The sequence below is a fragment of the Nyctereutes procyonoides genome, unplaced genomic scaffold (genome assembly GCF_905146905.1).
Source record: "Nyctereutes procyonoides isolate TBG_1078 unplaced genomic scaffold, NYPRO_anot_genome, whole genome shotgun sequence".
Lineage (NCBI taxonomy): Eukaryota > Metazoa > Chordata > Mammalia > Carnivora > Canidae > Nyctereutes > Nyctereutes procyonoides.
Window position 1 is genome coordinate 25,053,063 of NW_026575134.1, and position 13,325 is coordinate 25,066,387.

Below are 13,325 nucleotides of genomic sequence, written 5' to 3' on the forward strand. Positions count from 1 at the left end.
AGCCCTGGCCCCGCCCCGCCCCTCGCGCTCCCACTCCCGGCCTGGCCCGCGCGCCCAGTCGGGGCGGAGTGGCGGAACTCCGCCTGGAGCCGGGAAGCAGCTCCCCTTCCCGCCGGCTCGGCGCGGGATCCCGGAGGCGCCATGGATCCCCGGGTGGTAGCGGATGCTGTGGAAGCGGGCGAGGAGGACGTGATCATGGAGGCTCTGCGCACGTACAACCGGGAGGTGAGCGCGAGCCGTGAACGTGCTTGCACGGAAGAGGTGGGCCGGGCGGGGCTCGCGTGTGCGGACCGGGGCCTGCGGGCGGCGCGCGGCGGAGGGGCCGGGGTCTGTGCGCACGCTGGGGGGCGGAGAGAGGCGGGGGGGGGTGCGGGCGCCCGCGGCGGCCCAGCCCGCTGAGCCTCCCCGTCTCTGCAGAACTCCCAGAGCTTCACGTTTGACGACGCCCAGCAGGAGGACCGGAAGGTGGGTGCGGACCGAGGGCAGGGGGCGGGGGCGCGTGGCCCCGGGGTAGGGGGCCTGCTGGAGCCGCTCTTCTTCCCGCCCACAGAGGCTGGCGGAGCTGCTGGTCTCGGTCCTGGAGCAGGGCTTGCCACCCCCCCGCCGCGTCACCTGGCTGCAGAGCATCCGCATCCTGTCCAGGGACCGAAGCTGCCTGGACCCTTTCACCAGCCGCCAGAGCCTGCAGGCCCTTGCCTGTTATGCCGGCATCGCCTTGGAGGGGTCTGGCCCGGAGCCTCTGGACATGGACGTTGTCCTCGAGTCCCTGAAGTGCCTGTGCAACCTCGTGCTGAGCAGCCCGGTGGCACAGGTGCTGGCAGCAGAGGCCCGCCTGGTGGTGAGGCTCGCAGAGCGCGTGGGGCTGTATCGCAAGAGTAGCTTTCCACACGACATCCAGTTCTTTGATCTGCGCCTCCTCTTCTTGCTCACGGCACTTCGCACCGACGTTAGGCAGCAGCTGTTTCAGGAATTGCGGGGAGTGCACCTGTTGACTGATGCGCTGGAGCTGACCCTGGGAATGAGCCCTGACGACAACCCCCCAGAGCTTCTTCCTCCCCAGGAGACCGAGCGGGCCATGGAGATCCTCAAAGTGCTCTTCAATATCACCTTCGACTCCATCAAGAGGGAGGTAGATGAGGTGAGGACTGACCTGAGCCCACAGGTAGGGCTTAACGATGTGGATGCTTGCTGGTTCTGTTTGCCTATAGCGAACTTGCGGGTTCCAGGTATCAGATGGGGAGAGGACGGGAGGAGCTCTCAGCCTATCGGGAGGAGGCAGGGAGCTGTACATCATGTGCAGGGGCCTTCAGAGACTGTGTCCGAGAGAGGCAGAGGGCATACCTGGCACATGCAGCCTGGTAGGAGGGCTGTTTGGTGCATGGAGAGGTCATGAGCAGGGCGCTAGAGTAGGTTGTGATTTTTATCCCAAGAAGACCTGGTAATGGTCTTGGTTAAGGAAATGCTTTCAAGGCTACGTAGGGGAGGACGAGGGGTTGGGCACACAGTAGAGAAGATGTGTGGTCCGTGCATGTGATCCCAGAGTGGGGCCTCCTCTCACAGGAACCCCTTTCTTTTTGGTCAGGAAGATGCGGCCCTTTATCGGCACCTGGGGACCATTCTGCGGCACTGTGTGATGGTCGCTGCTGCTGGAGACCGCACAGAGGAGTTCCACGGGTGAGGGTGGGGCCCGTTCGATGGAAGGGAAGTGTGCTCAGGGGTCTAGACAGCGGTTCCCACCCTGGCTGTCGGCTAGGCTTCCCCCTGGAGAGCCTTCACCTACAGGGGTGGGATTTCCATCAGTGCGTGTCCACAGTAAGGGGCTAGGGCAAGAGAAACGAATCCAAGAACGGTATGTGTGTCTGCAGTGGAGTTAGTAGTAACCAACCACGTGGTAGTTAGCGAGTAACTGCTGAGCTTTGTTTCGGTGACTTGTGCCTGGGCAGGTTCTGGCGCTCCAGAGATTGTCCACGGGGCTTCAACCCAGACGGAGCGTGCCCCCTTTCTTAGGAACTCACCCCACCGACTATGTGGGAACATCTCTAGGGTCAGTCTCACCCTCAGTACCGGCCCCTGGTTCTGGTCATCAAATCCCTAGATGCTAGTTCAAGTCACACGCGGCCTTTTTAGGGGGCAGCAAGGCTTGTACTTATGCTGGGGGGTCGGACCTATCAAGCCCTCCTCCTGATCTGTCCTCAGCCACACAGTGAATCTCCTGGGGAACTTGCCCCTCAAGTGTCTGGACGTCCTCCTTACCCTGGAGCCACACAAAGGCTCCCTGGAGTTCCTGGGAGCGAACATGGATGTGATTCACGTCCTTCTCAGCTTTCTGGAGAAGCGTCTGCACCAGGTGGGCAGAGGGACCTGACCTGTGGGGTCCTCAGTGGCTCTGACTTTCCCAAGCAGCCTTGGTCACTGTTTTTTTTTACGGTCACACTGGTAAGCAGAGTGTGATTCGGGCCATTTCTCCAGCTGCTTCGTGGTCCAGTTTGGCAGAAAACCAGATTCTTTCTCCCTCAGAAACATGTGGCCCCTCTCACACGCACACACTTGAAGGTTTTACCTGTGCTGGTTATCTCAACGGGTTTTCAGAGTCAACAGCGGAGTTTGTGTCTTAGAGCTGTTTGTGGCTCTCTCTAGAGTCCTTGCCTGTGCCGTCAGAGCGCTAGCATTGCTGTGTGCAGGCAGCCCTCGGGACGAGCGACACTTGTCTCTTGGCATGCCTTGGGGAACCCACCACCACCTCGAGCCAGAGGCTGCCTGGTTCCCATGCCTGCACACACGACGTTGGCCACCCAGACCTCCAACCAGCCCCTCTGGGATGCTGCAGAGCAAGATGGAGTGAGATTAGTTGTCACGTTGCTCACGTGCGCTATGAGCTGGGTCCCTTGCATTGCACATCAAGGTTGTGACTGTCTGCTCCTACCACAACCTGGGGGCGGGGGGCGGGGGCAGGGAGGTCACTGGGAGGGGGGAAGCCGGGGAAGGACAGGAGCTCTTTGCTCACTGGGTCCATGAAGCCCACAGGGTAGGGATTTTGTTTTTGCGTTTTGGTCACTATTTTTTGAGGACGGGTCACGTGCCACTGGTGTGCTAACGACTACGAATGTTTTGTATCTTCTCTACGACTTTGGTGTGTGGGTGAGGAGGTTAGAGTAGATGAGTGGCCCCAAGTCCCAGAGCACACGAGAGCCCTAAGTGCAGTTCCATCCGCGGCCCCTTGAGGCTCCCAGACACCCAACGCCCACTCTTGGCCCCTCAGCTGACTAACTGTGGCAAGGCGTCTTCCCAAGCGCCTCCTGCCAGGACCATCTGGTGTGCGCGTGTAGCCCCCTGACCTCAGGTCAGGTGGGGGCATAGCCCCGGTGACAGAGGCTCCTCTGCAGACGCACCGGCTGAAAGAGAGTGTGGCCCCCGTGCTGAGCGTGCTGACGGAGTGTGCTCGCATGCACCGCCCGGCCAGGAAGTTCCTGAAGGCCCAGGTATGGGGGCTAGGGGCCAAGACGGAACCCTGGTCAGACCCCAGCCGCTCCAGGCCCAGGCTGAGGGACGGCTGCCTCCCAGGTGCTGCCCCCACTGCGGGACGTGAGGACTCGGCCTGAGGTCGGGGAGCTGTTGCGGAACAAGCTTGTTCGCCTCATGACGCACCTGGACACTGACGTGAAGCGAGTGGCCGCGGAGTTTCTGTTTGTCCTGTGCTCTGAGAGTGGTGAGTGCTGGGATCTGCCCCCACACCTGCCCCTTGCCCACCTTCATAAACTGACCTCTGCCCTGCTCCTCAGTGCCCCGATTCATCAAGTACACGGGCTACGGGAATGCTGCCGGCCTCCTGGCTGCCAGGGGCCTCATGGCAGGCAGCCGGCCTGAGGGCCAGTATTCGGAGGACGAGGACACAGACACAGATGAGTACAAGGAAGCCAAGGCCAGGTGTGTGCCCCTCCACCCTTGGCTGCCCTCACTCGGCCTGGTCCCAGTTCCCACACCCACAGGGTCCCGCAGGGTGAGTGGGACAGGATGACAGATGGGTCAGACTTTGGGGAGTCAGGCCCTGGTTCTTGGTATCAGGTTATTCCATTGAGAACATGGGCTGCAGGAGCCAGGCAGTTAGGGGACCAGCAGATCCAGGTGGCAGGAACTGGTTCACTGCTGCTCCTGGAGGGAGGCCCCTGCAGCCACCTTGCTTCTTGCCATTCCTAGGAGAATGGGTTTCTTGGCAGTCCAGGCCCAAGCAGGATGTGTAGGACTCCACCCACCCGGGGCAGCTGCCTCTTGTTCTAGAGAGTCACTCATGCATTCCCTATGTCCCCTCCGCTGGGAAGCAGCATAAACCCGGTGACCGGGAGGGTGGAGGAAAAGCCGCCCAACCCCATGGAGGGCATGACGGAGGAGCAGAAGGAGCACGAGGCCATGAAGCTGGTGAACATGTTTGACAAGCTCTCCAGGTGCGTGGTGTGGTGAGGAGGGGCCCCTGGCGGGGAGAAGGGAGAACAGAATCCCAGGCCCGGGTCCAGCCTAGTGAGCTGCAGGGGGTGGGGTCAGTGACGGGCTTACGCAGGGCTGCCTCACTCAGGTTGGAGACAAAGGAAACACCTCAGGAAAGGATTAGATTTGAGGTTGGTATTAGGTTTATCTCATAGATGAGATGAAAATTGAGACCTAGAGAAATTAAGAGACTGTGTAAGGCCCCAAAGCCACCAGGTAGTAGTTGGGACTCAGGCGTGTCTGACACAAGTTCCTACCCTGGCTTCCCTAGTAAACGGGAGCAGCTTGGAGCACATGCATGGAGCCAGGGGTGAGCGGGACTGCCCCACCTGCCGGGCCCCTTCCCCAGCCTCACCGTGTTCTTCCCTCGCAGGCACAGAGTCATCCAGCCCATGGGGATGAGTCCCCGGGGTCAGCTGACGTCTCTGCAGGATGCTATCTGTGAGACCATGGAGGGGCAGCTCTCCTCGGAACCTGACTCAGACCCCGACTGAGGACAGCCAGGCTTCTGTTCCCCCTTCAGAACTGGTGCTGCTTCCAGAGATGTCCTTGGGACTGTGACCCGGGGAAACCATGTCCCTCTCTCCAGCTCAGAGATCCCTCTCTCTCTTTACCTCCAAAGTTCTGTTAATGATTTGTTTCTGGTCCGGTTTCTTATCTTTAGGACTGTGAGGGTCTGGTCCTGCTGCGACTCTGGGAACTCAGCCTTGATTTCTACTGATGAAGTGGCCTCGGGTGTGTGCCAAGAGGATGGGGGCAGAGGCTGAGTGTGGGCACACCCAAGCATGTCCCAGTCTGGCATGCCTGCCTAGAGCTTCCACAGCAAGCAAGTGCTGCAGTTCACAGGAAAAGAGCTTGCCAGAACTGTACACACTAAGGACAGAAACATACATCCAAGGTATGCGCTGCTACTTCTGTCCCCACTGAGCTCAGGACTGGTAGCCTCTTCTGCATCCTAGGTCCTCGCTCAGCCATCTGCTCTAGTATCCACAGCACCCAAGCGCTCACCGCTTGTGACAGTGGAGTCCTGACCTTCCCACTGGCGTAGACCATAAATACATGAGGAAAATGTACCTTGTAAAACCCTAAGTCTGGATTTCTATCACGTTACACAAAGCATCTTAGAAACACCATCTTGGAATAAAGAGTTTCAAGCAGGAGCCTATGTATGAGGAATTAATTTCATTCTTTTCAGAATTCAGCCCTTTTTCTACAACATTAGTCACATCTGTTTTTGAGGAGTCTGTTAAGTGTGCCATGGGCAGGGAAACGATGCCTAGCAGGAGGGACCACACGCAGGGTAGGAGCCAGCGATCAGGAAGGTGTGCCTGAGTGGTGCTGTCCAAGCTGGGCCTTGCAGCAGCCCCAGCACAAAGGGCCTCGACAGGAGCAAGGAGCAAGAAGTGCGGGGTGAGCCAGGGGCCAGCTGAGGTTTTCTCAGAAACGCCTTCCACCACATAGAGGTTAATCCTGAGGGGGTTACTGGGAAGGCCTGTTGGGGAAGCTGAGGGGGAGGCATCCAGGTAGAGTGAACAAGGTACGACGCCCTTCAATGAGGGGTGCTGGGGCTCTGTGGGAAACAGCACTAGGCCCCACTCCAGGGTGAATCCAGGGGCATGTTCTCCATCCTTGAGTTATTCCAGTGGGGAGGAATGTCCACACACGCCCAAGGTCCCCTTTCTACATCCATTGTCAACACCCACATTCCCTTTGAGACCACAGTGTTTATTTCATGCCAAAAATGAACATTTCTCTAATTAAAGATAACCCCACAAAAGAGGCCAACAGACTATAGGACCCTATTGTATTACTTCAGACCCAGGACCACACCTTTGGAACAGCTGTGGCCACTCAGCCCAAGACCAGGTCTAAGGGACAGAGGCTGAGCCTGCCCTTCAGATGGAGACCTGGACACTGAGCAGATTCAGTCTGGGCTTCCTGTTGGTCTGAGTTCAAGAGGGTCACTGTCAGAAGAAAGCTTTTGTTTGGCATCAAGAGCTTCAGACTGAAGAGTCAAACAGCAGAAAGATGCCGGCAGCTTGGCACCCAAGATTGGGGTGGCCCACAGTGTGAGCAGAACACGACTCGGGCAGCCTCACACTCTTCCTCAGGCCACCGGTCCTGGTTCAGCCAAAACTGTTTACTCAGAGGTGAGCAGTGACTCCTTGGAACCGTTTCTGTTCCCAGGAGGGGTGGGGGACCAGCCATCATCCTATCCGTCCCGTCCATCGAGCTGGAACATGGAGGAGAAAGGGAATCAGTCCTGCAGATCTCAGGGCCTGGGTTCCAACTATTTAATCAAATAAAAGCTTTTCTGCCTCTGCCAATGCTGCCGTTGAGCCCAAGTAACATGACGCCAGCGGGGCTGGGCGGCAAAACACAGGGCTTCATTTAAGTAACCAGGTGAGATGTGCTGAAGCTCACAAGCTCAAAAATAGGCATTATTTGTGGAATTAACCCCAAGGTGGACTGCAGCTCATCCCTCGGTATTTCCTATTGGATAGCAACTCTTCGTATGCGTAAACCAAAACCAGAACCCACTTTACATAAAATTATAAAGATTTTAATTACATCTTCACATAAGATTATAAAATCGCACAGACCAAAGTCTGTAGGACTTCTTCCAAAAGTCCTTGGGGGCCACTTGGCTTAGTCTTGTACGGAAATAGGACGTCAGAGCCAGGAAGCTGCTAGGTGGATCTGACCAAAGCACCCGCTGCCCACCCGCTGCCTGTCCTCCTGATGTGCAAAGTATAGGCTCCGGAGCTACCTGCATTCTCTACTTCCCTAAAATGATCCAGCAATATGACTTTGACATTTATAATGAGATAAGGGGTGATACCAGCCTACATTTTAGCCATTAGAGCCAAATTCTGGAATGGAGGGATAGAAAAAACAGCAGCCACAATGTCTAAAATGTGTGGAAGTCTCCTGGCTTTAATAAGCCTTATATTCTTTCTTTGGTTCAACTTGGTAAGAAAGCAGACTGCAGCCAGAGGCTGGGGGCTTCTGCCCAGAAGGGTGAGGGGAAGGCCTGACCCCGGACCCGAGACCCCTGCCCCCTGGGCGGTGTCACATGAGGATCCTCTGCAATGACTGGACTTCGAAAGCTTAATGCTGCCTCCTTTAGAAAATCAGCACTCATGCCAGGGCCATGCACGCTAACCGATTCTCCTGGGAAACTTCACTTGGAACAGGTTTGGAACCTCAGGAGCAGCGAGCGTCTTTGGCTTTGCACCCGCAGCAGATCGATACGGGCCAGCAACTCTCGTGATCATCACAGGAACGCCTTCCCAGGGTGGGCTTCACCCCACATCAGCACACACAAGTTCAGCTCCTCAAAGCTCATTTCCGAGCCACACTCAGCCCGGAGCTAGCTGCTGGTGGTGCTTTACTTAGAGGACCCAGCTGGTCTGCCTGCACCCAACCGCAGCTCCGCCGCTGGGGAACAGGCAGCCAGCGTCGCTCTTGTAAGCACACGGACAGCCTCGGATAGTGGCCGGGACTGGGTTAACACGGATGTGCGCTATTCCTGTCACTGTCTTAGCCAGCCAGGGCTCCACATCAGGGGTACCTGGACCCCAGAGCAGCGAGGACCCTGCTTGCAGTCTGTACCTTTTCGGTTTCCTGCTGGATGAGGTCCTGCAGCTCTTCTCTCCAGCCCAGAAGCTCCACCAGCCTTTCCACGCTGTGAACCACATCCCCCAGCTGGACCACATCCCTGCTGCGAGGACACCAGGCAAAGGGCCCCACCACGTCCCGGTTGATGAGCAGTCGGGGCACTGAGCTCCGCACAGCCTCAGACAAGCTGGCGAAAGGTTCTACCTGAAAAATTGCCCACACGTGAGGAGGCCAGCACCCACCCTGTCCTCCAAGCCCCGCAGGACACTTCATGCACAGCCTGAGGCTTTGAAAGGGCAGCTCAGACCGATGGTAAAGCCTTGGATACAGGGCACATACACCACCATTTCCTTTCTTCTAGTCACACAGCCTGCCCGGGCTCTAGGCCTGGGTCCCTCTATGCCTCTGTCCATGTCCTTCTGCTTCCCACACGTCCTGGCCTCTGCGGGTCTCCCTGCCCAGGCACATCTAGGGTCCAGCAACTGCGCCCTCTCTTATCTGTCCTGCCCCACCACACACGTCACCTCCCAGCAGCATCTCGTCTGTCTGCCCTTGCTCCTTGGGAACAAGGACCTGGGCTCACAGGGGGCTCCTGGGGCGCCCATAGGGGTGGATGCCCCACCTCTGCACACTCTCCACCATTTAGACTTCTGGGGAGTCCCAACTCGGTGCCTTTGGGCTGCTTCATCCAGCTCCCACGTGAAATTTCCATTCAGAAGCAATAATATTAAGAAAGAGATAATTGAGACTGGCTTATTATCTGGGAGGAAAATGCTCAATTCCTGCCTTCGCTGAAAAAATTTCGGGTGAGTGAAAGAAATGTTACGTGATTTACATGTAAACAAAACAATTCTTAAAGAAGACTTAGCAATCGGAGGACAAACAGTGTATGTTCTCATTCATTTGGGGAATATGAATAATAGTGAAAGGGAATATAAGGGAAGGGAGAAGAAATGTGTGGGAAATATCAGAAAGGGAGACAGAACATAAAGGCTTCTAACTCTGGGAAATGAACTGGGGGTGGTGGAGGGGGAGGAGGGCGGGGGGTGGGGGTGAATGGGTGACGGGCACTGAGGGGGACACTTGACGGGATGAGCACTGGGTGTTATTCTGTATGTTGGTAAATTGAACACCAATAAAAATTTATTAAAAAAAAAGAAATGGAGATATATAAAGCCACAAAACCAATGGGATAGGAGATAACAGTAGACAGGAAAAGGTCAACAAAAATTCAAAGATAAATAGTAAACAGAAGTAATAGGGGTGCCTGGGTGGCTTAGTGGGTTGTGTCTGCCTTCAGGGCAGCGCAGGTGGCTCAGCGGTTTAGTGCTGCCTTCAGCCCAGGGTGTGATCCTGGAGACCCTGGATGGAGTCCCAGGTCAGGCTCCCTGCATGGAGCCTGCTTCTCCCTCTCCTGTGTCTCTGCCCCGCCCCCCTCTCTTTCTCTGTATTTCTCATGAATCAATAAATAAAATCTTTAAAAAAAAAAAAAAAAGAGGGATCCCTGGGTGGCGCAGCGGTTTAGCGCCTGCCTTTGGCCCAGGGCGCGATCCTGGAGACCCGGGATCGAATCCCACGTCGGGCTCCCGGTGCATGGAGCCTGCTTCTCCCTCTGCCTGTGTCTCTGCCTCTCTCTCTCTCTCTCTGTGACTATCATAAATAAATAAATAAAAAAAATTTAAAAATAAAAAAAAAAAAAAAGAAGACGACGACTTAGGTTTTATAAGTAAAGGTAGGAAAGGACCCTTAAGGCCTGATAAGTCAGATGAGACAAAGGAAAGTCATGATAGGTCTGACTACATAATACTATCACATTATTATCTACATAAAAATACGACGTAGAAAATAATTTTTAAACCTCATCACCATAAACTGCAAGCATTTTACAACATGTCACAAATATTGCTAATTGCTAAACTAATTTTAAACATTTTATATCATTTATGGATTTATATTGCTAATCTAATGACTAAGAAAAAAAAAGGATGAAAATGAGCAAGAGATACAAATATGCAATCCAAAGAGAATACAGTGGTTAATAAAACATGAAAAGATGAACTTCACTATTACAGAAATGTGAGATCTCTCTCTCTCTCTCTCTCTCTCTCACACACACACACACACACACACACACACACACACACAATTTCTAGCCAAATCAGATGGATAAACTTAAACACAGGTAATGTTTGCTGTTGGGGAGGATGAGGAAAATGGCCACTCATATATGACTGGTGACAGTTTACATAGTGTATTTTTCTGGAAGGCAACATCTCCTATTTACTGAGGTTCTCACATGAATGTGTGAACATGTGTACACTTGGTTATTCACTTTATTTATTTATTTATTTATTTATTTATTTATTTATTTATTTATTTATTTATTTATGATAGTCACACAGAGAGAGAGAGAGGCAGAGACACAGGCAGAGGGAGAAGCAGGCTCCATGCACCGGGAGCCCGACGTGGGATTCGATCCCGGGTCTCCAGGATCGCGCCCTGGGCCAAAGGCAGGCGCCAAACCACTGCGCCACCCAGGGATCCCACTACATTATTTTTAATATAAAATCTATTTACTTTATTTTTGTTGCCCATCAATAGAAATTTGCTTAGTTATTCATCCATCATCCCTTATCTTAAAACTCTGGGGGCTGGGTGTGTTCCAGAATTCAGAATATTTCAGATTTTAGTAAACATCATTTGGTTTATATACAATTATTATGTCACAACTCAGTGGGATCTGGAGGGGCAATTAATAATCAAGTTTATTGCTGAGTATTTCTTCCACACAGCATATGAGATGAAGTTGGAGCAATACTGCAGATTACTCGGTGCTAGAGACAAGCACTCTGACTAGGGGGTCCCAGCAGGGACACTGGGCGCTAACAAGGTAGTTGGTCTCTATGCACGGTGCTGCCCCACCTCTGGTTAAAAGGTCACCACAAGGTGCAGCAGAAAAGCTGTGAGGACACCGCATAACACTCGCGGTGCTGGAGGAGGTGGAGGGATTCCTTCCTTCGCCCTCGATCTATGTGACGTATGAACACTGCCCTCTGCGGCGTTACCTGGCCACCCGCCATCGCCACCCGGACCACCACCTGCAGGGTCTCCAGCAGCTCTCCCCGCCACAACACCCGCGGGGTCAGGAGGTCAGACCCTGTCACTGTTGCCCTCTGCTCACTCACTCCATGTGGCTGTGGCCACTGCGCAGTGCCTGCTGGCAGACACCCTCAGCTGACATGTGCATCCCCTTCTGCCCTCAGCTCCGGGGTCCCCTTCCCAACAGTCATGGAAACCAAGCTAATGTCCCAATCAGTTCCTAACCCTTCCCAGCCTTCCTGTCCCACTTGTTATTTCACCCATGTGTCAGCACCTAACACTGTGTCACGTGCTTGCAACATCATACTGTCTGTCCAAGGCCCTACAACAGGGCCCGGCACATAGCGGGCGCATTTGCTGGATGAATGCACCTAACTCTAGGCCTCTGTGGCCAACCGGGGCCCTGAGCATAGGCCTTTCTGGCGCTTCTGCTCCTCGGCACCGGCACCCAACCAGGCAGAGCTCATCGCAGGGTCGCATTTGTTGCTCTTGTCACATCCTGAGCTTCAGATCTAGAGGTAGACCAGCTTCTAGAATGTGTCCACAGGTGTGTCCTAGGTACCTCAAACACAATTGTACAGAACTGAGCTCGGAACCCTCCCTCCAAATACCTTGTTACCAAAAAAAGGCCTGAGTGCCCACAGACACAACCAGACCACTCCATCTCCTGCCCCCAAGTCCAGCCGTTCTTCTCTTTGTCCTCTCTCATGGTCACATGATCTGACCGGGCCCACAGCCTCACCTTCATGAGAACCCACCTCCCAGGCATCTCCTTCAATCCCCACTCCCCAGCAGGTTCTGGGACCTTGAGCACTGGCTAAGCCCCTGGCTCAACCACTTCAAGTCCACCGCTTCTAGCACAAAACCAGCCTCTGTGATGTGGCCTGGTAAGTCTGTCCTGCCCTACTCTCCAGGTCCCTCCTTCCTCCCTTCCCTTACACACCGTGCCCCACCCATGCTGATGGTGCCTCCAAAGCTGAGCACCCTCCCTCTTCCCCATTCTGCCCAGACTGCCAACCTCTTGGCCAGGAATACCTCTGCTTCCCGACCAGTTGAACCTACTCATCTTCCGAAGCTAGGACGCCAGATGTGAAGGCTCCCAAGAGCAGCTGGTGCCACCCCCAGCCCCAGCAGCCTCACCTCCTCGGCCCTGTCCTCATAGCCTCCCCTGCCCCCTGCACACTCAGTCCACCACTGGACCTGCTGACAAACCTCCAGGGAGGTCCCGAGGATGAGCAGCAGATCTGCCATTGGGAAATCAAGTACATGCAGCAGGAACCTCTGAGGCAGTGTCTCCCCAAAGAACACGATGTCAGGCTTCACAACACCAGTGCACACTGGGCAGCGGGGAATCTTGTCCATGCTCACGTCGGCCTGTGCAACACACATAGACAACAGGCCAAGGACAATGTCACGACATACTCAGGCTGCCAGACGGGAGGAGGCGGGGTGGGGAGTGCACTTGCTGTGAGGAGCACCAGGCGACGTATGGAAGTGAGTCACTAGATCATACACCTGAAACTAATGTAACACTGTACATTACCTAATTTAAATAAAACTTTTTAAAAAGACTGCTTTTACTAAGAAATTTTCAAACATTCACAACAGCTGAATAATGAACCCAGATTTGGCATTTATTGACATTTTGCCAATTTTGTTTCAATGGCTCCCTGAAACTGGGGACACATTGGAGTATTTGAAGGTGCATCCTGAAGAGCCCACGATATCTAGCACATGTAACGCCAGGCTGTGCCCTTCAGGGGCTTATCAGAGACATTCAGATGCTAAGGAAATATTCAGTATGTGACACAGTCCTCAGGAGGTACTCTGCAGGCATTTGGCCTACACTAGACATGATTCAATGAGAAAGCTGGTATAAAGTTTGTCCCTGATTGAAGTGATCATGACATCACCCTAGACCTGGAAGGCATTCAAGCAGGAGCTGTAAGCAGCGTTTCCACAGACCACTAGCTTGCAGGCCAAGGTGAGGTAGACGCAAATCACTGCTCTGCCCTAAGATGCCTGTGTTCATGTGCTGGGCTGGGTGTCAAAGGAAGGAGCCTAAGAACGAGGACACCAGCTTTCTAAGACAAACCTTCCTGGCCCTGTCTTAGCAAGCTGAGCCC

At 54.3% G+C, this 13,325-nt stretch overlaps 2 protein-coding genes across 7 annotated transcripts in view; one reads left to right on the forward strand and one right to left on the reverse strand.

Moving 5' to 3' along the window:
• RIC8A (RIC8 guanine nucleotide exchange factor A) lies at positions 1 to 6,433 on the forward strand. Of its 2 annotated transcripts, XR_008661321.1 has the most exons (11): positions 1 to 225; positions 418 to 465; positions 551 to 1,138; positions 1,583 to 1,674; positions 2,197 to 2,347; positions 3,384 to 3,479; positions 3,562 to 3,706; positions 3,780 to 3,924; positions 4,320 to 4,439; positions 4,853 to 5,377; positions 6,296 to 6,433. XR_008661321.1 is itself a non-coding variant. In XM_055301139.1 (10 exons), the coding sequence occupies exons 1-10, from the start codon at positions 142 to 144 to the stop codon at positions 4,971 to 4,973; spliced, it is 1,590 nt and encodes a 529-aa protein (XP_055157114.1). In that variant the 5' UTR covers positions 1 to 141; the 3' UTR covers positions 4,974 to 5,639. The 2 variants fall into 2 exon arrangements, 1 of the variants encoding a protein (XP_055157114.1); XM_055301139.1 differs by lacking the exon at positions 6,296 to 6,433 and having other exon boundaries at positions 4,853 to 5,639.
• The window catches only part of SIRT3 (sirtuin 3), a 21,775-nt gene continuing 14,633 nt past the window's right edge, over positions 6,184 to 13,325 (reverse strand). For 4 of the 5 annotated variants that reach the window (XM_055301144.1, XM_055301146.1, XM_055301141.1 and 1 more), the window contains 3 exons: positions 12,412 to 12,573; positions 8,095 to 8,304; positions 6,184 to 6,712 (listed from right to left, as the gene is read on the reverse strand). In XM_055301144.1, coding sequence (XP_055157119.1) covers positions 6,692 to 6,712; positions 8,095 to 8,304; positions 12,412 to 12,573 — 393 coding nt within the window. In that variant the 3' untranslated portion in view covers positions 6,184 to 6,691. The remainder of the gene's footprint in view (positions 6,713 to 8,094; positions 8,305 to 12,411; positions 12,574 to 13,325) is intronic. The other variant, XM_055301145.1, reaches the window with a different exon arrangement.